Source organism: Ictalurus furcatus, chromosome 8 (genome assembly GCF_023375685.1).
Source record: "Ictalurus furcatus strain D&B chromosome 8, Billie_1.0, whole genome shotgun sequence".
NCBI classification, from domain to species: domain Eukaryota; kingdom Metazoa; phylum Chordata; class Actinopteri; order Siluriformes; family Ictaluridae; genus Ictalurus; species Ictalurus furcatus.
Window position 1 is genome coordinate 15,742,802 of NC_071262.1, and position 23,465 is coordinate 15,766,266.

General features: G+C 40.9%; 1 protein-coding gene across 1 annotated transcript in view; it reads left to right on the top strand.

Moving 5' to 3' along the window:
* slit3 (slit homolog 3 (Drosophila)) overlaps positions 1-23,465 on the top strand; it is a 180,093-nt gene that overhangs the window by 121,050 nt on the left and 35,578 nt on the right. Inside the window, exons 12-20 of the mRNA XM_053631039.1 lie at positions 947-1,018; positions 5,434-5,577; positions 5,897-6,060; positions 10,014-10,164; positions 13,487-13,561; positions 14,249-14,392; positions 15,693-15,836; positions 19,374-19,537; positions 22,749-22,884. Coding sequence (XP_053487014.1) covers positions 947-1,018; positions 5,434-5,577; positions 5,897-6,060; positions 10,014-10,164; positions 13,487-13,561; positions 14,249-14,392; positions 15,693-15,836; positions 19,374-19,537; positions 22,749-22,884 — 1,194 coding nt within the window. The remainder of the gene's footprint in view (positions 1-946; positions 1,019-5,433; positions 5,578-5,896; positions 6,061-10,013; positions 10,165-13,486; positions 13,562-14,248; positions 14,393-15,692; positions 15,837-19,373; positions 19,538-22,748; positions 22,885-23,465) is intronic.

Genomic DNA, 23,465 nt, shown 5'->3' on the forward strand with positions numbered 1-23,465 from the left:
AACGTTATAGAAATAAATAATGTGAGTCATTATCTGTATGCTATTTTACGTTTCACTAATACCTTCGTTTTTGTAGCTGTTCCTGGATTGATCCAGAATCCCATGCCATCCTGCTAAAGGATGTTTGAAGCTCCTGCTTTTAGATGCATGTCGTTCTGCAGCTCTGAGATTGTAATCAAAACTTTCGGACAGAATATTGGCTGTTACATTATGCATTCTAGGACCTCCAGCCTCAACTCACGACCAATGAATTCTTTTACAATTTATTTATTATTTTTATTTATTTATTTTGTCTCTGACAACAAATCAGGCCAGAAAAACTGTTACAGGCTGTCTTAATACATTTCAAATATTTACATGATGATTAATGGGGCATGGTGGCGTAGTAGTTGGCACATTTGCCTCGCACCTCCGGAGTTTGCGTGTTCTCCCCACGCTTCGGTCGTTTCCTCCAGGTACTCAGGTTTCCTCTCCCAGTCCGAAGATATGCGTTGTAGGCTGATTGGCATTTCCAAATTGTCTGTAGTGTATGAATGTGTGTTCAATGAGTTGACACCCTGTCCAGGGTGTCCCCCCGCCTTGTGCCCCGAGTTCCCTGGGATAGGCTCGACGTTCCCCTTGACCCTGTGTAAGATGAGCAGCATGGAACCATGGATGGATTATTCTTCTATTTAACAGAATATTAAAAAGATTATCCACCTCCATCGATTGAATAGAAATTTCTTTCACCTTAATCATTGAATTCTATTCCAGTTTAACTGCATACATGAAGGGGTTTTTTTTCCCGAATAGTTAATTGATTATTAGGCTGCAGGTTAAGTCGCTGTTAGGAATGTAGTGTGGATTGGAGAGAAACGTATGTCATGTAGGATGTGGATTAGACACACGGTGATCATGCTGAGATGAATTACAGAGCTTTCTTTGCTTTGTTTCTGTGCGTGTACAGGGTGCTGTATGGGAACAAAATTGCTGAGCTCCCCAAAGGCTTGTTTGATGGCCTTGTCTCCCTGCAACTGCTGTAAGTACTGTTTCTATCCCATCTGCAACCAGTAGCAACAGGAAAGTGTGTGATTGTGTGTGATTATGTGTGTGTGTGTGTGTGTGTGTGTGTGTGTGTGTACTGATCCAATACGGACTATGCGAGGAAGAGCTATTTCATTTCCCCCAGCTCCCCTCATAAAAAGAGCTCAAGCAAAAAGAACAAAAAGAGCACCCCGATGCCCGAAAACCTTTTTCCAACTCTCAAATGGACCGTTTGGACGACTTGTTAGAAGAAGACGCATCAATATTTCTTCCGGTGTTTCTCCTCCTCCCCAGGAGCGTACCTACCATCATTAGCATTTAAATTGGACCTGATTACAAAGCATATCTCTCACACCTAGTCCAATTGATGTAGACACAGAAACATTGCTCAAATCTGATGTCTGTGTTCAGTGGTGTAATTCGAGGAAGTCTGTGTGTTTTAATAACCTTGTTTGAGCTGCCTCTCACAATTTGTGAGGAAGGGGGTAGTCTGGCTGCTCGATCCGGTGATGCACGAGCAAGGAAGGTATTATCAGCCGAGTACATGTCGATTCCAGCAGTGCCGCCCTGCACTTTATTCTCTTTGCCTTGTTAGCTGCCCTAATGAGTCAAATTTACTGTGTTTTTTTTTTTTTTTTCCTCCCCGTAATGCACTGTTTCTCAAAATGCTCTTCAGAGACCTGCGGGTTCTTCACATTTCTGATTGCTCACAGCTCCCAACACACCTGTGTACCCCAAGGGCTGTACTGTAAAAAAAACACACACACACACACACACACACACACAAAACGTATTTTACCTCAGAGAGTTCTCTAAGTGAACGGAAACATTCCTGAGCATTTCTTTCTACAGCAAGTTTTACTAAAGAATAGGAGGAAATCATTTAAAAGTAACTGCCCTATTGCTCATGGCACGGTGGAACATTGCAGGAATAAATTCAAATTTATTAATAAATCCCAATTCACCTTGATATATAAAAGAAAATAATAAACAGAAATGAAATGCTTGCGCGCCCTGGGATAGGCTCCAGGTTCCCTGTGACCCTGAAAAGGAGTAAGCGGTAGAAGATGGATGGATGGATGGAAGGATGGATGAAATGCTTGCATGAAAACACATCTCAAGAGATACTACTTGTTAAATATGTGCTTAGGTACTACCCAGGCTATATACTGTATATGTGGTGCATTGTTAATTAAACATGAATAATTTTTCCAATAATGTGTTTTATTTCACAATAGATGGCTATGGATATTTATTTTTTTGTACTAATTAAAGAATGATATGCCATACTTTTTATCCATTTATAGTTACATTTAACCCTTGTGTTGTCTTAACATAATGTATACTCCCCTTGTCCTAAGAGGCCAAAATGACCTACCTTCACTAAACCCCCTAAAATAAAGCAGTGTAATTGAATATTAAACCCCAAAATCTATTTTTCATTGAGAAACAACTTGTCATTCACCACAAAACTTTGTGAATATCTGCGTTTTCCTTCTTCACACGTGCAGAAAGACGGCATTTCGTCGGCGGACACCACTCATTTTCTCTGCTCTTAAACATAGTGTTAAACATTTTTAACTTTAAGACAACACAAAGGTTAATGTTGTGGAAAATCTGTAAAACAATAACATCGCTTATGTTACAGCAGCTATAAAATACTCAATCGTTCAAACCCCCCTACCCCCAGCCTCTCTTTTTTCTTTCTAGTGAAGTTAATCATTAAAAGAGAGAGAGAGAGAGAGAGAGAGAGAGAGAGAGAGAGAGAGAAACCAGAAAGCACAAAGTTCTCTATCCTGAGAATTTTCTCTGGAGATTTTACTGACACTGACACTGGAGACTCCTTCCATAATTGTTAAATAAATGTCTCCATACTGAAAGCTGCACCATATCTTGATTATATGCTTTGTTGTGTGTTTGTTTGTCTGTTTTGTTGTTGTTGTTGTTTGTTTTGTTTTTTTACAAATAACAGCACGTTTTAAATCTGGGTTAGATTATATGGGGCATCCGCCATACAAGTCCTTGTGAATTAGCTGTTACTATAGAAACGATAGCTTGTTCAAACGAACGCATTGATAGAAACCTCTGATTTGCGTGACAGCAGTCCATATTTCCAGTTCATCTGTGATACAACCACATTTTAACTGTGGTGGAGAAAAGCTGTGCATTGGTTTATCAAAACCTTAATATCTGGAGGTATTGCATTTTTTTATTAGGTGAGGTGTCTGCATTCACAATCATTGCAGTGGAGACTGTACATTTTATTAACACTCATCAAAAAAAAAAACCTCCTTTACACAAAAGTATTAACTCGACTGTGATGTAGATTGCTGACAGCAGACATTTTATAATTTTCTGTGACCTAGTTGTAGTGACATACTGTAGGAATCTTCAGGGATTTTCAAGTTTATAAGCTTCTTTTAGCCAGTTGAATCGTCTTTTACACTTTTGTAGGTGTTCAGTGTTCTTGACTGGAGTGTCTTGAGGTCTCTAAGGTGCAATTTGGGTAGCACTGCCTATCCGAAAGGAACACCTTGGACCATTCCTAAAAAAAATCGTACCTGAAGTAATAATAATAATAATAATAATAATAATAATAATAATAATAATAATAATTCCTTACATTTATATAGTGCCTTTATTTCTAGAAACTCAAAGCACTTTAGATAGTATGGAGGAGGGAATCTCATCAATCCACCTGGATGATGCAACGGCAGACATAGTGCGCCAGAACGCCCACCACACACCAGCTATTAGTGGAGAGGAGAGAGTGATGTAGCCAATTCGGAGATGGGGATTATTAGGATGACATGATAGAGAAAGGCCAATGGGGGAATTTTGCAAGGACACCGGGGTTATACCGGTATTATATAATACATATATATATATATATTGTCGAGACACACATGATTTTATGGAGATGCGATTTATCCTGATCCTTTCTGCTCTCCGGACCAGTCTGATCCGTTCGGATGCCCTACCTCTGCATGGAGCTCTCATCAACTCCAATTCCAGATGGACATTCTCACTGTGGTTGCTGGGACTACGGTTGCTACTGAACAGTGGACTAGTTCAACAAACAGACTTAAAAAAAAAACCATAAGGAACTTCCCTTTACTTTTACACTATCTGTTGTTACCCAGAAGAGGAAGGGTTCCCTTCTGAGTCTGGTTCCTCTCAAGGTTTCTTCCTCTTATCATCTCAGGGAGTTTTTCCTTGCTCAATAGGGATAAATTTACACATTTAAAATCTGTATACTGTGTTTATATATTTCTGTAAAGTTGCTTTGAGACAATGACCATTGTTAAAAGCGCTATACAAATAAAATTGAATTGAATACCCCTACTCTTTTACGAGAAGTGTCCTGGGATTTTAGATGACCACAGAGAGCCGGGACCTCGGTTTAACGTCTCATACGAAAGACGGTGCTGTTTCTACACCTTTCTAATGTTTTTGTCTCACCTTGTTGTGGATAGGGTTTCCTTGTTTTCTTCTTTTTTGAAATCCCCACACCTAATTAGCTCCCCGAGTGAGCAGGCTAACGATGCATGCATTCACTGTGAGACAAAGCCTCATTAGAACGGCGTTCGGTAATTAAACACAGGCCCTGTGCTAGTCGATTGTCAGGCAGTCATAGAATACTAGAACATAGCAGGTGGAAGACCAGGGCATCTGGACTTTAGATAGAAAAAAAAAGCAAATGTGCATCTGGTTTTACTAAAGAACCTAAAATCGTAGATCTTCGGTTATCTACGTGACTGTGAAATCAAACATGTATTATGTACTCTATATATATAGTGAATGCCTTCCAGTAAATTGTATTTCTGCTGCTCTGTGGAAATCCGGGCAAAGCAAAATGTAGCCTGTGATTTTTTTTTCCATTCTGGTTTACAGAAATAACTTGGTAAGCTATTTGTGATACTGTACTCCTCTGTACAGTTTGGCATGCCAGCGCAGTGGCATCATGAATTTACAGCATCTCTGACTCTGCTGGCAGCTCTGGGACATAAAAGCGCTCAGAGCGAGGCACGCTTTAAAAAAAAAGTCTGTGTCCTTTAAGTTGTCAAAGATTTTTAGTGGAATTGTCAAGAAAACGGGCCTTAGAGATGCTAAGCTGGCTGCTTTATTCAGACTTTATTCATGCTCTTTGTCTAATGTCTAGATCTGAACTTCACAAGCACCTCACAGCCCCTTTTACTTGAAATCCCATAATACAACACATCCATTCTAAATAGCATGGCTGTGAAGTGAATTCACTTCAATAAATACTGTAACACAACTCAAAGCTTGGGTTTAATCTGAAGGGTGAATAGTACATTTGATCGATGACAGACAAACTCCGAGGCTTATTATGTACTCTAACACACGGTAGCTCTGACTGAAGGATGAAACGTCTTTTTGTCCACACAGGCTGCTTAACGCCAACAAGATCAACTGCCTGAGGGTGAACACATTCAAGGACCTGCAGAGTCTCAATCTGCTCTCTCTCTATGACAACAAGCTTCAGACCATCAGCAAAGGCCTGTTCACCCCGCTGCGCTCCATCAAGACCCTGTACGTCACACACACACACACACACAGCCTCAGTGCACTTCAGCAGCACACTCTAGTCTCTAAGCAACCACTGTTAATCAGATTTTACATACATGTTTCACCCACTCTAATAACATGGTCAGCTTAATTATTATTTTTTTAACCATGAAAGATATTAATACCCCAAACATTCTTTTTATTGAAATATTAGAACATTTATTAGGACCAAAAAAAAACCTACACTGTTTTCGATTTAAAATTTTGAACTCCTCTCTTTCCCTGTTCCTCTTCCACCGTGCCACATTTTTTGTTTTTCCTCTCACACCCTTTACCTCCTCAGACATCTTGCTCAGAATCCCTTCATGTGTGACTGCCACCTGAAGTGGTTGGCTGACTACCTGTTTGACAACCCCATTGAGACAAGTGGGGCGCGCTGCAGCCACCCACGCCGCCTCGCCAACAAGCGCATCAGTCAGATCAAGGGCAAGAAGTTCCGCTGCACAGGTAGACTTAACACACTCGCGCACTCTCTCTCTCTCTCTCTCTCTCTCTCTCACACACACACACACATACACACACACGTGCAAAAGACTCGTAGCGTCCACAGAATCACACTTGTGAGTTCAAGGACAAGATCAGAGGTTTGGCAGATTACTTCAGTATTGTGGACATGCCATTCAACAGTACCACCTACAATTAAATCTTCCCAGACAAGCGACTCAGACATGTTTAGACATGATGTTTAGATCCATAAATATACATATAAGAGACCTAGATAACAGACATTAAGTGCACTACTGGCAATAGAAGTAAGAGTTCTCCATAGACTTTTAGGTTTTAAAGGTTTTAAGGGTCTAATAATCTAATCTAACAAGCTAATGTGAGCAAAAACTGACTTTCTAGCTCCCCTTTTGTAATATTATGAAAGGTAAAGATTAGTTTCAAAACCGTTTCCGAAGACCCCCACTTGTAATTCTGGATTGAATGTATGTTTATTTATAATGATTTAGCTCAAGAAGTCCCATTGTACGATCATTCGGATTCTGACTAAAATACTGCTTTTGATTACACAACATGATCATTAATTCAGTTAGCAAAGTATCTGTTGTGTTAAATAGCTAATATGTTAGCAAGCTAGCTAACATCAGGTGTATGGTTTTATCATGTAACCAAAAGTAGCAAGCAAGCTAAGTAACGTTAGCTAAATGCTTTCTTCGTGTTATTAACACTAGGTATCAAGTTTGCTAGCAAATTACCTAATGTTAGGTAAACACTTGTAAATGAAGTGGGTTTAGAGCTGTAACCTTTTATCCTAGCACAATGGAGATGCCTTCATATATATATATATATATATATATATATATATATATATATATATATATATATATATATATAGTTTAATCTATCAAGCTGATATAGCCAGCTTATATCAGCAGTGAAAATTGGTTAACTAACTTGGCTAATGATTCTTTGAAACAAACATCAGGTGAATGATGTACTCTACTATTCAATCTTATGAATGAATGTACTCTAGAGTGAATGTTTTACGTAGATGTTTACACATGAAATGTAAAATGAGCGATGCCCCGTGGTATTGTTGTTATATTTGCATCATTTAGACAATTTTATTTGAAATCATGGAGAGGTGGAAAAGGCTAGAAAGGCTGCTAGGTGTCTTTCATGTATGTGACTGCTAGGATTCTGTGTGTGTGTGTGTGTGTGTGTGTGTGTGTGAATGTGTGTCTGTATATGTGAGTGAATGTGTGTCTTTTCCCTGGAGAGGGAGCTGTGTGGCATCCTCAGGCCTGGAGCAGTTCTACATACATACTGCCAGGCTTCAGAGTGCTCATGGGACATCACCAGGATACGCAGTAGAACAGAAAACCATCAGAATGCGTTTTTCAAGGTTCATCAAGATGTGTGGGACATCGCAGTCCTGAAAATGGCCATGAAAGTGAACCGCCCCGTCGACTGTAGCGGGCGTAGTGTGTGTGCTCGATGCTGTGCGCAACCGCCGCTTGCTTTGATATTAACCCCAGGATTTCCCCTAATTACAGCTCTGCCTGTGTCCCTATAGCAGCACAGTAACAAGCACAGTGGGAGCGCCAACACACACTCAGAGCCAAGGGTTTGTGCACGAACAGTCTGTGGGTGTGTGTGCGTTTGTGTGTATGTGTGTTTGTGTGTGTGTGTGTGTGTGTGTGTGTGTGTGTGTGTGTGCGCACAGCAGCAGAGGGCTTTGCTGCACTCCTTTTTGTCCTGTGTGTGCCAGTTGTGTGTGTCTGTTTGTTTGTCTATGTGTCTGTGCCCCTGTGTTGTGGGCGGAGCTATTGGTCCCCACCGTAATGGCAGTGCGGAAAGTGATGAATGCTTTTCTCGGTGGCTTCCTGCTCTCTTCCTGGCTGCTCCTCCACCTCTATCCTCCTCTTCCTCTCCTCCTCTTCCTCTCCACTCCTGGCCCCGGGCCCCCAGGCCCCTGGTGCAGCTGTCTCTTGTGCTTGATCTAACCATGTGCCGCCGCCTACACTCGCCTCACATGGTTCCGTCAAGCACCAGGGACCGCTGGACACACTCGCACGCAGCATGGCATTCTGGGATAGGGCACTTCTTGCCCACCGCAAGGAAGAAGAACAAGGCAGCGCTTGTCAACTAGAATTCAGGACCTACTATCGAGGACATGTAATGCATCTAGGACCCTCTGTCCTGAAAAGGGCTTAAACGTTAAATGTGTGTCCTGATTTTCCTAGTGGACAGGTGTTCCTGGGTCAACCAGGAACTAGAGTTTAAGCTAAATTTAACCAGCCATTTGCAAACTCAATCATCTGACATCATTACTAGCCTTTGTCTGCTGTTACATTTACTATTTCTGCCTTGCAAAGTCGTTATTACGATGTCTTTCTGCGCAGCTGCACTGCTAACATTAGTGAGTTAACGATCTTCGTAACATTTGACAGCCTAATTAATGTCTAAGATTATCTACTAAAATAAAGAATTACCAGAATTACTATTATTGAACCTTACTTATTTACTAAGCTTTTCCTTCATCTCATGCTAAATGGCTAGGCAAGTTTGCTAAACTAGCTAATGTTAGGTAAATATTTTGTTGCATAATAAATTAGTGCTAATGCTAATGAGCTAATGCTAATGTGAGCTAGCTTGCTAGTCAACTGGGATAATATATATTTAAGTACACCATGTAATAGTTTAGAAACGTTAACGCTAGACCGCTTAAACCCACTTGACTTATCATTTTATGCCAAATGGCTAGATAGGTTGCTAGCAAGCTGGCTAACATTAGGTAAAATATTTTGCTGTGTAATTAAAGATATTAGCCCAGTTTGCTAGAAAGTTAGCTAATGTTAGATAAAATATTTGACCTAGCATTAGTCCAGGTTGCTAGCAAGCTAGTCAGATATTTTGTTGTGTAATTAAAGACCAGCTTGCGAGCATAATCTTATTGTGTTGTTCTCTTGTACTGTGTAATTAAAACCATTATCTTAGTTTAGCAAGCTAGGTAACATTAGTTAAAACATTTTAATGTGTAGCATAGTTATCTAGCAAGCTATTTGACTGTGATAGGCTAGAAATCAAGCTAGCTAACATTAGTCTAAACACTATGCTGTGTCATCATAACCAGTGGCTAATTTTTCAAGCACATTAGCTAACATTACATGAACTATTGTGGTGATGTCATATGACAGGCTTTGCACATGGCTAATGAAATTTGAAGCTACGGCCTTGTTGACACACAAACGTGCTCAGTAAAGTCCTGTCCACTCCTGTAGGACAGTGAAAAAGAGGAGAGGAGGAATAATATAAACAGTGCCTGTGGAAAGACATCAGTCATGATACTGAGATATATCTCAATGAACCAGCTCCTCCTGCTCTCCAGAAACCTCCTCTGTTTTTCTGTCAAAACACATCTCAGGAGCGGACCTCCGGCAAGTGACCTCGTGCTGTTCGGGCCGCTTTATCAGCACACACAGCCGTTCCTCAGAAGAAGATGGATGTTTGTTTAGGACTAAGCATGTGTGGGGAGTTGGTGTTTGTGCATGAGTGTAGGGATGTCTGAGCGTGACCGAATATATGAAAATCTGCAATGTGTTACTGTGCAATGTGATGCAGTGTTTAGATATGATATGTTTCCCCAGATATGTGTGTGAAGTGTGTGTGTGTGAAGACATGTGTTTGTGTAAATACGCAATATGGCTGCTTTCTCATTCTCTTTTTTCTTTACCTCTCTCTTTCTCTCTCTCTCTTTCTCTCTTTCTTTCTCTCTCTTTTTCTCTCTCTTTCTTTTTCTCTCTTTCTCTCTCTCACTCTCTCTTTCTCTCTATTTCTTTCTCTCTCTCACTCTCTTCCTCTCTTTCTCTCTTTCTTTCTCTCTCTCTCTCTCTTCCTCTCTCTCTCTCTCTCTCTCTCTCTCTCTCTCTCTCTCTCTGTCCTGTGTGTGTCAGGTTCAGAGGACTATCGGAGTCGTCTAACAGGCGAGTGTTTTCAGGACCTGGTGTGCCCTGAACGCTGTCGCTGTGAGGGTACCGTGGTAGATTGTTCCAACCTCAAACTCACCAGCATCCCTCCTCACCTTCCTGAACACACCACTGATCTGTGAGCAATCACACACACACACACACACACACACACACACACATTAGGTGCTCTGAGGGGCTCCATTTTAAAAACTACAAATGGTCCAATACTATTTCTTTACTCTAAATGTGTCAGAAATTATTTATCAGGTGACTTTAAAGAACTGATTGACATGAAAGATGGGTGGTAGCAACATAAAAGGTATTGGTCTAACTATAATTGGTATAAAGTGCAACATTAAGTTGAGGTAGTTGCACTGAAATTGACTACATACAGTATAGCCTACAGTCTGAGATATACTATATTTATAATTACAGGATAAAGAGATGAATGAACAGAAGATGTAGTAAGGGAATGTATGTGCTGTGGGTGTAAGCAAGTCCATGCTCTAGTCCTTGGTGTTGGGAAGAAGCTCCTCCTCATGCTCTCTGTGTAGGCCTTCAGGGAGAGGAAGTACTTCCCTGAGCGCAACAGAGAGAATAGTCCGTTGTTCAGATGGCTGAGGTCCTTTACTATCTTCCTGGCCTCGGTCCAGCACCGCATGATGTAGATAGAATACTGGTGTACTTATATTGATATATTAACTTATAATGTCACTTGTCAGCCATTGAGATTATAAATGAAGTTGAACAATAACATAACATGGCATCAGGTAGACACATCGCCCCACGTTCCATCTCTACTGTACAAACTCTAGCTCTGAACATCACGTGAATGATAAGATTTTTTAATTTGTCCATATTTTGGTTTTATTGTAGCATAATGGGTATCACTGGAACCATTTTGCTGACAATTTATACAGTGTACTCAAACACAGACACACAATGAATCTCTTTCACAAACTCACACAGCTGACTAAGCACAGTATAGAGTCCATCTTGTTCATGGCTCTTCTTGCATTTCACTGCGTCTCTGTGCCTCTCGTTGTCCAGCTTGTCCATTCCTCTCTCTTTCACTTTCTCTTTCCCGTATCTCCTACTGTTTGATGGTGAATGACTGCCACAGGCTTTTCCTGGACTGTTAGGTTCACGCTGTACTTGAGCCGTTCCCCCGATGCCACTCGCCCTTGTGCTCATGTGTAGAGGACACGGCAGGCTTTTCCCTCTGCAGTCTCATCTTCACTCATCAATCACACCCTAGGCTTCCTTCACCTGTCTCCTACTCTGCCTCTATTTCTTCAGTGCACCCCAGCATATGAGAAAGTTGTTTTTTCTCATCCTGGCCTTTCTCATTTTGGTGTTTACATCCTTCAACTCATCCATTTTCCTACTTCACCGAGATTCTGACTCAAATATTCTGTCCTCTTCTCATTTCTTTCTTCAATTCCTCTTACTCTCTAAGGTGTTTTGTTTCCTGTCATTGTCCTTTTCTTCCTGTGAACTTCAATTCAATTAAATTTTATTTGTATAGCGCTTTTTACAACGGTCATTGTCTCAAAGCAGCTTTACAGAAACATATAAACACAGGAAACAGATTTTAAGTATGTGAATGTATCCCTATTGAGCAAGCCAGTGGCGACGGTGGCAAGGAAAAACTCCCTAAGATGATATGAGGAAGAAACCTTGAGAGGAACCAGACTCAACAGGGAACCCATCCTCATCTGGGCAACAACGGATAGTGTGACAGTAAAATAAATTTCATTATGTTTTTTCATGAAGTTTTTGTTGAACTAGTCCACTGTTCACTAAAGGAGACCTCAGTGCAAAACTGCATGTAGTAATTGCAGTCCTAAGGCCATAGTAGCAACCATAGTCCCAGCAACCACAGCGAGAATGTCCATGTGGAATTGAGGTCCAAAATGGTACTTCAAGCGGTACCATCCTAATCAATCTCCAGGCTGTAGCCTCCGAACTCTGCTCATGTCATCTTGCTGTGAGGTACTCTTTCCAATCACAGCAATATAATCTCTTCCTAAAAGAATACTCCCAACTTAAAAAAAAACCTGGTTTCTATCCTCTGAAAAGTAGTCCCCTCAATGAAATGTTGAATTATACATTTGGTAAATGGTGCACTTATATAGCGCTTTTATCCAAAGCACTTTACACTGTGTCTCATTTACCCGTTCACACACACACACCTCTGGTAGCAGAACTGCCATGCAAGGTGCTAACTTGCCATCGGGAGCAACTTGGGGTTCAGTGTCTTGCCCAAGGACACTTCGGTATGTGGAGTCATGTGGGCCGGGAATCGAACCACCAACCCTAGGATTAGTGGACAATTCACTCTACCACCTGAGACACAGCCGCCATGGTCTATCTGTCTATCTATCATTTGGTCTATCTGAATACTCGATTCTGATTAGCTGGAAGATGTGCGTTCAAATCATATAATGCACAGGTAGTTCCAGTCAGTTTAATCTCTGATCTAAATTAATGTGCTGCCTACAAACACTTAAATAACATACAGTTACAATCGCATTCAGTAGTTACAGTAGACTCACAGCTTCATTATTAGTAATGACACAGGTAATTCACACACACTCAATTTCTCTCTCTCTCTCCCCCTCTCTCTCTCTCTCTCTCTCTAATAGCTATTTATTATAATTCATTGGAATAAATGTAATCTTATCGCACTACTTTATCTCTGTGTATGATTTACAGCGGGCAGAATTCCAGATCTAACGGCCTGTCTATACAAAATGAACATGAACCATTATGTTTTATCCTTTCAGTCAAATTTTGCATTGCAAACATCAATGACAGCTTTAACGCATCAATGCTGGCAAGTGACCGTAGTATAGGTTGTGCATTAAAATCGTAGGCGTGGATTATCCCTTCCATATAGAGCTTGATTTACAAATAAGTGACTAAAAAATTCATGAAAAAGATGTTTCACATAAATATAAACATAACTTGCCCCAGAAAGTTTCCTTAAAATTGTATTATAAAGGGAGGTTTGAGTAAATCAGGGGTGTCCAATCTTATCCGGAAAGGGCTGGTGTGGGTTCTGCTTGGTTGGAATGAAAACCTGCACCCACACCAGCCCTTTGCAGATAAGATTGGACACCCCTGGAGTAAATCTTTTTTGTTGTTGTTTGTTTGTTTGTATGTTTGTTTGTTTGTTTGATTTAAGATGCAATGGAAAAAAACCTAGAGTATTCCTTTAGGAGCAAATGTAATGAGAGTCACACACAGAATTTACATGACATGACCATTACACTTGTATTGAACTAGTCGATCCAGAATATAATATAAATCATACAATTTATAGAATCATTTTCATTTGGTGCCATCTTTTTCTACATTCTGTGTCTCGATCTCTGTTTTATTCCATATATGAATCATTAACCTCTCTCTCCACTGACACCCCCACCTGCTCTGTCTCTTCCTGTCTTCTGCAGGCGCCTGAACGACAATGAAATCTCATCGCTGGACGCCATGGGGGCCTTTAAGAAGCTCCCACACCTTCGGAAGATGTACGTCCCCGTTCATTTCTCCATTTTCACTTTAAGAGCTGGTTTTTGGGGGGATGGGGGATTGGGTTTGTCATTTGGGACATCTGGCTGTGAGTTTTATGTCAATAACTTTATACGTGATGAGCCACGTAGGCGGCGTGGATAGAGAAAGCAGCAGAACATTGGGCCGAAATGGGCGAAGGCGCAGTGGGATTTATTGTCTGGCAATATTTGCCACCCACTCTGGAGATGGGAAAAGCGGTGGTCTCTCAGAAAGAGGACCAGTGATTTATCAGGCATGAAATTGCCTACGTTATAGTGCTGCCGAACTCATTACAAATAGTAGGCATCGAAAAGTCCCCCTCCTCATGTTTTACTGAAGTACAGATTGCCATCAGCTAGTGAATCACTAGAACACAGCTGAGATTGCGTGTTGCCAAATGTCATAAATGTGCGCTTAAGAAGCCATTAAATTCGATTCTAACTCGTGATTATAAATAAAGAACATATTAAACGTTTCGAATGTTTAAAAATAATAAACCGAACACGTTTTCAGATAATCCCAAAGCTGTTTGTATTTTACAAGTCCAACTAGAAATGTGGGAGGTTTCAAGCCAGAGCAGATAAAACTGCTTGACAGGTTTATGTTAATATTTTCTAGGTAAGAAGCTTGAAGCATGACAACCTCTGTTTGTTGTTTCATTCCAGAAACCTGAGTAACAATAAGCTGCGGGAGATTCGGGAGGGTGTGTTTGATGGTGCTGGAGGCATCCTTGAGCTCCTACTCACTGGAAACAAGCTACAGTCTGTGCAGGGGCGCATGTTCAGAGGCCTGAGTGGCCTCAAAACCCTGTGAGTTGAGTCCCATCTTCCCATTATCCCTTCCTAACCCTGGGCAGGGGCTTTAGTTTTCCGGATAAACACAAACAATGTGAGCTACAACCTGACATTCAAGTTGACTAGTCCATCAAATTCCCAAGCTCTGGAAACATCTCTAATTGTTGGGAAAATATCGAATCTAGTCCATTTCTTTCACTAGGATAGCTGAATGACAGCAAAACAAATTTCACTTATCAGAGCTAAAGAGGATTTTAACCACATAAAGCTGACCCTGGGTTCCTGTCACAAGCAGCACACTGCAACATCAAAGATGCGTCTCATGGAGCCTGGGAGTTCAGCATGGCCTTGCTAAGCTCTGTTGTCCATCTAATTAGCCAAATTGGAGAGAGAGGAGTGCGTAGGAGCAAATGAATGGAATCATGGTTCAGCAGTATTGAATTTCGTGGCTTTTAAATCCCAGGAACATGACGCCTAAATTGAGTTTGCCTGTCTCAGGTCCCTGTTTGTCAGGGTCTAATGCGGAATTTGCTGCTTTCACATTTGTGTCCCAACAGCCTCTGGTTTGCATTTAGCCCATTTGTATAGCTGGGCTTCTTTAAGAAGTCCTGAATATTTTACCCTTTCTCTTTTTCAGCACACACACACACACATATATATATGTATATATATTTATGTGTATATATATATATATATATATATATATATATATATATATATATATATGTATATATATATATATATATGTGTGTGTGTGTGAGTGTGTGTGTGTGTGTGAGTGTATGTATATATATATATATGTCTACTGAAATTTTTCAGTTTTTCCTTTGCATTTCATTTGCTACATGCTTTTACCCGAAGCAACCTAAAATTCAAGGAGAATAAAAACTAAGCATCCCTGGTAGTCCTCATATTTTAAAAATCTCCATGTCCCTATCACAGAACCTTAGTGTCATCCTAAATGTAACTTTCATTGAGAAATTCTTTAAGTAGACTGCTCAGTGAATGAATATGGATGCTACAGCAGTTTTACTGCCAGCACAGCAGAGATGAAAATCTCATCAGGAATTTTAAGCCAGTATATAGTATGTTATAGGTGAGATATTACATCATAAAATATAAGTGCCAATCATGTTCCAATATGCAAATGAATTCCAGGCATAATGTGACTTGTCTTGCCTTTATCAGGGAAAGGGTGTAGTGAGTGTGTGAAAATTTTATGATCTTCGAAACAAGCATTCAGTGACTTTAACCCTTTGTGTTCGTACTGCCTGACTGACCCCCATGTTGGGTGTTTTTGTGTGTGTTCTTGCAGGATGCTGAGGAGCAACCAGATCACCTGTGTGGATAACACCACCTTCACGGGCCTCAGCTCCGTACGTCTGCTGTCTCTATACGATAACCGTATCTCCACTATCGTCCCGGGAGCCTTCTCCACCCTACACTCCCTCTCCACCATGTGAGCGCTCACCCGTACACAAAAGCACACAAATACAGTGATACAAACCCAAAAGAAATGTGAAGCTTAAGTGATTTGAAAACGTCTGTGCAAATGTGTGCTCCATCAGATTTTACTGCCATTATGATGCACTGATGCATGTATCAGTCAATCTTTGTTCATTCAGGCTGTAAGTTAAATCTCCCCGTTGCGGTTGATGGTACGTAGCCTTCGGGCAGCTCTGAGTTAAGAGTTGGAGATTGCTGCACACAGGAAGTCAAACACAACCCCAATCACACTGCTATTATAATCCCATAGTATGTGGTGCAATCAGAGTGCGCTGTGCTTTCCTTTTTGCGTTATTGTTTGCAGATGCCTTTCTTCATTCTGAGGTTGTTTTCTTGGTCACTCACCGCTTTCACTCCAACATCTGATGTCAGTATTTGGGTTTGGCTTCCTTCAGGCATGACGAACAACATAAAAGACCCAAAAACTGGAGCTTATTTTTTTTTTTTTCTGTTTTAGAAAACAAGTTCAAACATTGTGTTGATGGCGTCCAAAACATTTCAGTCCTATATTATTATAAGCTCATAAGATTATGAAACAATAACATGCCAGAATCTTAGTCATTACTAAGATTACATTAAGCTAAAATGTAGTGAGCATATTGTTGTTGGTTGTTGGTTAGAAGTGTCAAGATTGGTTTTTCGAACTGAAGATAGCTTTAATATTTAGTATGACACATTTCCGGAGATAAGGGGCTTGAGGAAATGTAGTACATAGGGAAAATAAATTTCACAATATTTGAAAATGTTGCATTGTTGTACAGTCTGCAGTATACTGTAGCATCTGACCATTTTGTTTGGTATATTTATTTTATCTAATATGCACACCGAGCTACTGTGGGTCATTTTCCTCTGGTCATCTAAACAAGTACAGATATGTTCAGCCAGGCTGCCTCCTGAAAAAGAGGAATGGGCTTTTACTAGAGATGCACCGATGTATCGGCCAATAAAGACAATTTTTTACGCCATCGGCCGATGAAACATCCAATGATCACGGCCGATTATATACTGTCAATCATTTGTCAATCAATTTCGTGCTGTGTATAAAGATGATGTCTGTTGTGTGGAATAACGACAAAACTGCAGTTTGTCATTTCTGTAAACTCTCCACCGCTAAAATTTTACACCAGATGCTGCAGCAGTGAAACGGAAGTTTCGGTGTCGAGTCTAAATATATATGTTTTTTTTTTTTTGCCGAGCTGTTCGCGCTGAATTAAAACACCAGTGCACCGTTGAAAGATTTAAATGAAGATGAGTTGACAAAAAAGTATATATAGCACAGAACAATATATTTGAAGAGTAGTATATTTCATATCCAGTTAATGTTAATATATAAAAAAGTTGATATTATATATTACCAGTTTGATGTCAATGATGAAGTAGAAATGCTTTTGTTTGTGGTGAGCGAATGTGAAGCCTAACATGAGGTTTTTTAGAATTCAGTCAATGTTAATATGAATTAATACCATTCAATAAGTTAAGAAATCTTACTTTAATGTGTTAATTTTAATTTGAGTAATGTGTTTTATTTTTATGAGACCAGTTACTGTGAAACAACTTGCTGAAATGGAGAGAATAAAGTTTTTGTTTGCATTTCTTTTAGAAATGTGGAATTAATCATTATTCATTTAAAAGAAGGCATAAAAGGCAGAACTATCGGTATTGGCTGATATCACTCTGAATAATCAGTTATCGCTATCGGCTGAGAAATTTAGTATCGGTGCATCTCTAGTTTTTACAATTCCCCAAAACAGGGAACCTGAGAAAACAAACTAAATCTGCCTTTATTAAGAAAGAGTTTAGCCAACTAAATATGATTGGGCCCCAGAACATTCTTTTAATGTTTGTTTTTGGTTACTGAAACAGATCTTATTTAGTTCTTTATGGAAATATGATGTTTGCATTCGTTGCACATTATGGATCAGAGAACAAACAAGTAACCTGAAATGGTTCAGAGAATGTTCCCCTAATGTTTCGGTAACCTTTCAGTAATCCTTGCTGTAACCCACATTTTATATTCCCCAGAAAATTAAGCAAAACTTTACATAACCAAAATAGAACATTTCCAGAAAGTTACGAAATGGTTCCCAAAAATGAACGGAGAACCAAAAGCTGAGCTGCTCTCTCTGCAAGAGAGCAAAAGTAAGTGCTTTCTCTGTAGATAATGAACCCATTTGATGCTTTGTTTTTGCACAGAGCACCGTGTGAATAATTAAAGTCAAACACATGGCGGGCCTGCTCGGGTATTAACGTGCGCTGCTGCCTGCAAGCCCTCACGCGTATGTTAGCAGTGCACTGGAAGGTCAGCTCACTTAATTAATCCGTGCTGTAGGGAAGTGCAGAACAACAGCTCTCAGGCGCACCGTTTGCTGCTTGTGAATAAAGTGGCTCCACGGCAGCACTAGTGAGTCGGCTGCAGTTGAAGATGGGAACATTGTAACACTGCATCAGTCAGCCAGGCCTCTCACTTACAGCCTCACTGAGTCATAGCCAGTGACGCCTTTAGCTGGAGGCTAAACCTTTATGATTTAGGTCTTGCTCCACTAGGCTTGCTTTTGGAGCTCTGAGAGGACCTATGAAAAATGGGTCAGTATCTCGGTCCTGAAAGCTCCACTCCTGTGGTCCATTTAACAGACTCGGGGATGGAGGTTAGAGCCTGGCTCAGCCCAGATGTGATAAAAATGTGTCTTTGAATGATGTTTCTGCCTTATGCTGTGTTTTAGAGGGGAGGGAGAAATGTTGTCTTGCAGTGCTGCAGTAATCTGTTTGTTACTGTAATTATTGCCTATAACTAAAACTAAATAAATAAACATAAATAAAGCGTTTCTGGTGCAAAATTGAAATCAGCTCAAAAAACACACTGTGTCATTATTGGGATTGCAGTGTTCTCCCCATGCTTCAGGGGTTTGCTCCGAGTTCTCTGGTTTCCTCCTCCAGTCCAAAGACACACTCTTTAGGCTGAGTGCCATTTCCAAATTGCCCATAGTATATGAATGCGTGTGTGATTGTGCCGTGCGATGGGTTAGCACCCCGTCCAGGGTGTCCCCCACCTTGTGCCCAGAGTTCCTTGGAATAGGCTCCAAGCTCCTCCATGTCTGTGTAGGATAATCAGTATGGAAAATAGATGTATGGATGGATGGATGGATGGAGGTGGGCTCAGTGATGGCTCAGTTCTCCTCAAATACCAACAGCAGCCAATAAAATATCAGCTCAGATAACAACTCCTGCTTCTGTATATCTGAGGTACTGTAAACCAGAAGGAAAAAAAATCAAATGAAGTAGACACTCAACATCCAACCAATCGTCTCTGATTGCCTGTCAATCATGTTGCCTGTCTATTCTCGCAGTAGCATTTAGGTGTCTGGCCTAGGCATGTATTTTGGAGAAAACATTTAGTTCAAAATCACAACAACTGTCCATGGTACCAGTCTAACTACTATATGAAGCTGGCTCCATATGGTGAATGTCTGTTTTGTTTGACCTCTATCTACAGTAACCTGCTGTCCAACCCATATGTGTGTGACTGTCACTTGGCATGGCTGGGCCAATGGCTGAAGAAAACCAGGGTGGTGAGCGGAAACCCCAGATGCCAGAAGCCTGCCTTCCTGAAGGAAATCCCCATACAGGACGTGGCTACGCCTGACTTCACCTGTGATGGTACACAGCTATTCAGTTTCTCAACACACTCGTTATGCCTTATTCATGAGTCTGTTGATGTACCCGGTCGTCAGCTTTCATTTCAATGTGTACACACATATCAACATACTCTTTTATTCACGCATCGTCCATTTACGATGCCTGCACGCAGGTTCTCACAGGTCGAAACCTAAACCACATGGCAGCAGTTAATGAATCAGGGCTCGGTGAACTTTCCTCAGCTCAGAGACACTCAGTTATTATGAGTCATATACTTAGCATTACATGCATTTTCCCATCGAGTCATGCTAGTTTGATCAGAACAGGCCGTGCTTCTGGTCACTCCTCAGGGCCATGGATCACTCCACACTCCATCTCGGAGTGGTTCCTTGACATTACGAATGGCCTAGATGCTGTTCAGGATGGGCGTAAATCACACACGTCCCCTTCCCGGTACAGAGAGGGCATCAGGAGTGCAAATCAGACCACAAGACCCCTTTATTATCAGGCTTCAGCCAGCTTTTAGCGGCAAGTAGCGACCATTTCCCTACAGACACTAAGGGAGAACCGCTGTCCCGCTGCGCTGCTGTAAATTTTAACAGAGAAAAAGGAAATGTGGTTTGGCTTCTGTCTGGCCAGAATCACAGCTAGAGTCAGGCCTTGCCGCCAAAGCCCGAGTGTTTTGGGGAGAGCAGCTCTTTTGCTGCTTAAGCGCTTCGGGGAATAGACGGCACAGATGTAGGCAGCAGAACACTTTGAAATGAAGGGGTTCAAAGAGAGGGAGCTCACTAAGAGAGTAAGAGGGCCATTAGTTAGCACAACGCATGCCTTCCAAGCTGGCTTTGTGTCTTTGGCTGCTTTTTTCCCCCTCCAAATTCACTGGGAAGACTGCTGCGCTCTATTCTTCAGAGCTGAGCGAAAAGAGAGTTGATTAAAAGTTTTCCATTCTGTTCCTGCTTTCATTAATCGGCACAATATCACACTATTTTCGGAGTGCTAAAATTACACAGAAGCTAAATTGACTTGCAGGAAGGAACTGCATTTTCTGCAGTTCAGGCAAGCCCAGTCAGTAGAGTAAAATTAGTTTCTCTCTCTCTCTCTCTCTCTCTCTCTCTCTCTCTTTTCTCTCAGTCCTCATTCAGGCTGTTATTGTTGGAGTAGACTTGAGCCTCCATTACCTCTCATTAATGTCTTAATTCCTTGTTTCTTTTTAATCTGGAGAGCCGTTCAGTTCCTTTGCAGATAGCATCTCTCAAGCCGGGAATGAAACCAGGCGGGCCGGGAAGCTGCGAGGCCCGGCCGAGGAAAACCGAGAAACGTTGGCCAAGAACAATATTTAGTGGACGATCTTTAACTCCTGTGTGTCGTGTCGCTTATTAGGCGCAAGTGTTTCTGGTGCTGATTGTCAGTTATCTGTACAAGTGGACTGTTTTGGCAAGAGTGCCAATTAAATTAGTTTTGGGCCAGTTAACATGGCGCACACACACACACACGCACACACACACACACACACACACACACATGCTGCTGTTCTCTTCTTTGTCTCTGTCCTCTTTTAGTCCCCCTTTCTCTCGTTTTTAAAGTATTTATGAATGTCTATATTAAACCCAGCGATGCTGGCTCAATTTTTCTCTTGCGTGTGAGATATCTCCGTAAAAGAAGCATTAAAATTTAAAGTCTCCCTACGGATATGTTCAGACAGGCAGCTCACAATTTTGTTGGCATACGTGATGTTAGGAGGAAAGATTTTTCTGTAGAATGACTGCCAAGAAAACACATGAAATCAGAGTTTTTCCAATCAAGTCACATTTGTTTAAGAAAACAGATACTTGGACATATGACTCCGTCAAATAGGATTTTGTATTTATTTTTCTCCTGCCATTTTGCCGCACAGCTCTTCTTGATGTTGTAAATTTGCCACTAGGACAAAAACCGACTTGAAGGCAGGTCGGAGGACGTGAGTAACTGAGTAATGATGGGGTGGTCTGTTTGCTGTCTTTGAGAAACTATTTCAACTTTTTATTGCTGTTTAACAGTGTAGTCATAGTTGTAATAGGACAATAATGTAAAAAAAAAAGTAAAAAATGATTTTGTAGAATGTAAATCTCCATGTTGGCCACTAGCTAACTAGCACAAGTGTGTTTTTGCAGTGACAGAATTACTGTCATTATGAAACGACAGCTCTGTGATTCTACTTGGAGCTGTTTGTCTCTTTCTCCAAAATGAGTGGTTTCTATAGAAACACACGCAACACATCAACATTTTTAGATAGAAAGCTAAACTATACTATATAAAGGCATAGTTGTACTATGAAAAGGTCACTATTGGAAAATGATACAGATGGTTCGATCACTATGATAGACTTCAATTCTGATATAACCTCCTGGCTACTTTAACTGTGGAGGTCGCAGGGATTTTTTTCCCCAGCGGTGTGTATTTATAACATGACGTCGCATATGGCTAGTTGGAGCTTTCAGAAAACTCAACAGTTCCCAACTGGTGATTACAAGCCCGGCAAAGACGTGAACGCTTTTTACAAGTCGAAGGTTTGTAATTACTGCAATTCCAAATGCACAGTAACTTTTGCCTTCCCCACTGTAACACATAAGATTCAGGAGAAGCATGAAGATCCATGTGCAATGGTTTATTAGGCAATATCCAAACTTTTATACACAGTCCAAATGATCATCAAAATACCAGAACCAGACAGGGATCATTTAAGATCATAAAAAATAATAAATAAATACAGGGACAAAACACAGGCAGAAACAGGATCACAGCTCAGAATTTGAACAGTGGATATAGAGGCAAGACTTCGCTGGATATGTGTGTGATGCACATATAGTGGGGGAAATAAGTGTTGGACGCATTAACGTTTTGTTTCAGTAAATATATTTCCAATGAGGCTATTCACATGAAATTTTCACCAGACATCAGTATTAACTCAAGAAATCCGGAAATATAAAGAATTCTCAACATTAAAGTCCATAAATAAAGCTATGTGTAATAAAGTGGAGTGACACTGGAAAAAAAAGTATTGAATACGCTAAGAAAAAGCACATGTCCAATGACACCTGCATTGCTGTGCATACACACACACCTGCATTATTACTGTAATGTGGACATGTGAGCAACTGCAGCCATATTCTAAACAACCAAGTCATATGTAAACAAAGCCAATGTGTGCGCATCTGTTCGCCTGTCTCACTCTTTGTAGCGGTTTTCTCTCCAGGTATAGAGGAGAATGTCTGTTTGCCGTCGGTCCCTCGCTGTCCAGATCCCTGCACATGCTCAGATACAGTGGTGCGCTGCAGTAACCGAGGACTTCGCTCTCTGCCCAAGGGCATCCCCAAGGACACCACAGAGTTGTGAGTCTCTGTCTCCCTCCTCTCTGATTGGTTTTGTCACACCTGTCATTTTGTCATCTTTGTTTTATCAGCTTTCAATATATTTTTTGAATGCTCTGACCCACCGGGTGCCTCATAGGTATCGAGCCCTATTAGCTAGAATGAGCTGCCTCAAGCACTGCAATTTTCCTCTTTCTCCTGAGGCATTACCACAAAGTCAGGTCCAAACTATGTCCAGTCCTGCTCGGGCCATGCTCTTGGCCATCTTTGAGACTGTGACAAAGTGCTTGTTTAGGAGACAAAGACATTTTTCATCTGCCCTTCTCACAAGCAGTCAGAGAGCAAAATAAAAAGACGGAGGGAAAGAAGATAGTGGCGTGAGAACAAGAGATGAGAAATGAGATGAGCATGAGAGATATTTGGAGCCAATGTGTATGTTTCACACAGATGTTCATAGGATTTTATTTTTTTTCAAATTCATTTTTCTTCTTTTCTTTCTTTTTTTTTTACTCCCTGTCAAGAGTAACCAGAGAAAGAAAAACAACATCCTATTGCTTTTCATAAGCAAAAGCTTTCACTTAGTGTGTGTGTGTGTGTGTGTG